The sequence below is a fragment of the Coffea arabica genome, chromosome 3c (genome assembly GCF_036785885.1).
Source record: "Coffea arabica cultivar ET-39 chromosome 3c, Coffea Arabica ET-39 HiFi, whole genome shotgun sequence".
NCBI classification, from domain to species: Eukaryota; Viridiplantae; Streptophyta; class Magnoliopsida; order Gentianales; family Rubiaceae; genus Coffea; species Coffea arabica.
This window is the reverse complement of record NC_092314.1, coordinates 42,665,113-42,667,596: the sequence shown is the minus strand read 5'-3', so window position 1 is coordinate 42,667,596 and position 2,484 is coordinate 42,665,113. Positions and strand designations below refer to the sequence as shown.

General features: G+C 33.8%; 1 protein-coding gene across 1 annotated transcript; it reads left to right on the top strand.

The window, feature by feature from the left end:
* Positions 1 to 934: 934 nt before the first annotated feature.
* On the top strand, positions 935 to 2,167 carry LOC140038004 (bi-functional coumaroyl CoA and feruloyl CoA ortho-hydroxylase F6H2-2-1-like). Its single transcript, XM_072083193.1, has 2 exons — positions 935 to 1,051; positions 1,838 to 2,167. The coding sequence occupies exons 1-2, from the start codon at positions 935 to 937 to the stop codon at positions 2,165 to 2,167; spliced, it is 447 nt and encodes a 148-aa protein (XP_071939294.1).
* The last annotated feature ends 317 nt before the right edge of the window (positions 2,168 to 2,484 follow it).

The following is a 2,484-nucleotide window of genomic DNA, read 5'->3' as shown; positions in this document are numbered from 1 at the left end:
TTTCTCTAGGTACAAACGGTTTCTTATATCCTATCTTCAGATATAGAGGGTTTCTTATATTTCTCTCCAAATACAAAGGGTTTCTTATATCTTGTCCACATAGAGGGTTTCTTATATCCAAATAGATTGGTGACCATCTTTGCTGCAAACCCAACTTCTTCAACAATATCTGCACTTTGCTGACACTGGTTGATATTGCAATCCGGTTTCCAACATGAACCAATTCAAAGCCGAAATTTATTGATCTATTTGGCATATATTGATGTGATTTTTGGTCTGATTTGATATTTTCTATTGATAATGTTTTTCTCTCATTGGATGCAATCGAAATGAGTTTATTTTGGGTTTAACTTTGAAGTATTTTTGGTGTTAATGGGAAAGAATTTTCTGGTGTAACTTTGATTTTTACTAATGATTAATGTTTTGCTCTCCTAACGTCTGTACAAAGTGTACATCTCATTTTTGCTTTTGCCAACACAAATGTGGCATAAGAAAATCTCAAATGATGAGTTTTGCTTATTAGATTAGATCATAGAATAAATTGTAAGTCATATAACTGTTGATACGTATTTTGCATTGTAACAATGACTAATATTTTTTAACTTGTGTGTCTCTTAATAGGTCCAAATAGGCTCTTGCAAGTGGAAAAGGAAAAGGTGGAAAAGGAACAGGCACTTTTAGATATTGACGGCTTGGTAAATGCTGTGGTGCTTTTTTTTTTTTTTTTTGAAAATGTCACTTTTTATTGATTTGCAATATAACTTTACAATGGAGTTATAACTCCAGCTACATTTGGGACTCACCGATGATTAACCATTATACACTATGGATAATTGTTAATAACTAAAACTTGACTATCTACAATTTCTGAAACAATTACTATTCATTTGCAGATAAGCTAGTGACGAATACCATTCTAACTCCATAAATTCCAATGGCCGGTTTGAAAAAGACGGCAGTTGCTTTGAATTCAAATAATATCAAAGCACTAATAAACGAAGGTCATGGGGTCAAGGGCCTGTCTGAGATGGACCTTAAAACTCTGCCACAGGTATTCATTCAATCACTTGAAGAACGGTTCAATGTTGACAATAGTTTAGAAAAATACATACCCGTGATCGATATATCAAATTGATATGACCCTAATATTGAGAACATGGTGTGTGATGCATCTGAGGATGGAGATTGATCTGACTTGTTAATTATGGGATTTCTACTGAGGTACTTTCAAATTTAAGGAATGCAGCTCGTGAATTCTTTGAATTGCCACTAACTGAAAAATTGAAATATATCATAAACAACTCTCCAAGTAAAAACGTTTCTTTTCGAACAAGCTTTCTCCTAGAAATTAAGAAGATTCATGAGTGGCATGACAAACTTACATTTACGTATGTTTCTGATGAAGGGGCCTTGGGGCTTTGGCCTCCAATTTGCAGGTATTATACATAGAATGGAAACTTTTCTTATATACTTTGCCTCTTTGCCTCTCATGGTATTGGATTCTTAAACTTACTCATTTGGATTCCATTACTTCAAAAAAGTAAATTTCTAAATGATTTTTCATATAGATTTTACAATCACAATTTGGCAGTATATTATTATATATTGCCCTAATAGTTCTTATACAAAGATGTCCTTTTTGTTGGGTTTCCGGAAAGAAGTGTTGGAATATATAAAACCATGCGAAGTACTTGTTAAAAAGCTACTAAAAATCCTCTTGAAGCGGTTGAATGTGAAAGAAATTGAAGAAACAAAACACTCGTGCTTATGGGTACAAAAGGAGTCAATTTAAATTATTATCCGAAATGTTCCCAACCTGAGTTTGCTATTGGCATAGGCCGTCACTCCGACTCATCACTGTCACTATACTTTTCGCTCCAATAAATGGAGCCTTGTAATAAATGTTGGTGGTGCTCTAGAAATCATGAGCAATGGGCGCTACAAGAGTATCGAGCATTTTGTGACTGTTAGTAAAAATCACAATAGGATTTCAATGCCATTTTTTGTAGGTTCAACACCTTATGCAATTATCGCACCTTTTGAAGAAATGCTTGAGAGCACCGGAGAAAAACTACTTTATAAAGAGTGTCTCTACTCGGAGTATGCAACACATTTTTACTCAAAGGCTCATCGTGGAAAAGACAAGATTCAATTTGTCCTGATATGAGATTCTATATTTTGATGTTATAGTGTTATAGGATGTTCGCATCCCATATTGAAAAATAAATTATGTAATTTATATTCCAAAAGCACAAGGACTGTGAATTCAAGAGTTTGATAATACTAATGATTTTTAATAGTAACAATAACGAAGCAAACCTCTCAATTTGAAGCACGACCAACTTGTAGGTGAAAAATAATAGAATCAAGTTCTTGCCAAACAAACCACACCAAAAAAACACACACACACACACACACATGCACACACAAAATACTCATTCCGAGTACCAAAATTTTACTTATCTAAGCAACCCAAAGAGTCTA

Bases quoted from the DNA above. Each gene is read 5' to 3' on its own strand.
- LOC140038004 (XM_072083193.1), top strand. From the start codon at position 935: ATGGCCGGTTTGAAAAAGACGGCAGTTGCTTTGAATTCAAATAATATC. The intron at 1,052-1,837 runs GTATTCATTCAA...CTATTGGCATAG, and splicing joins ACCTTAAAACTCTGCCACAG to GCCGTCACTCCGACTCATCA.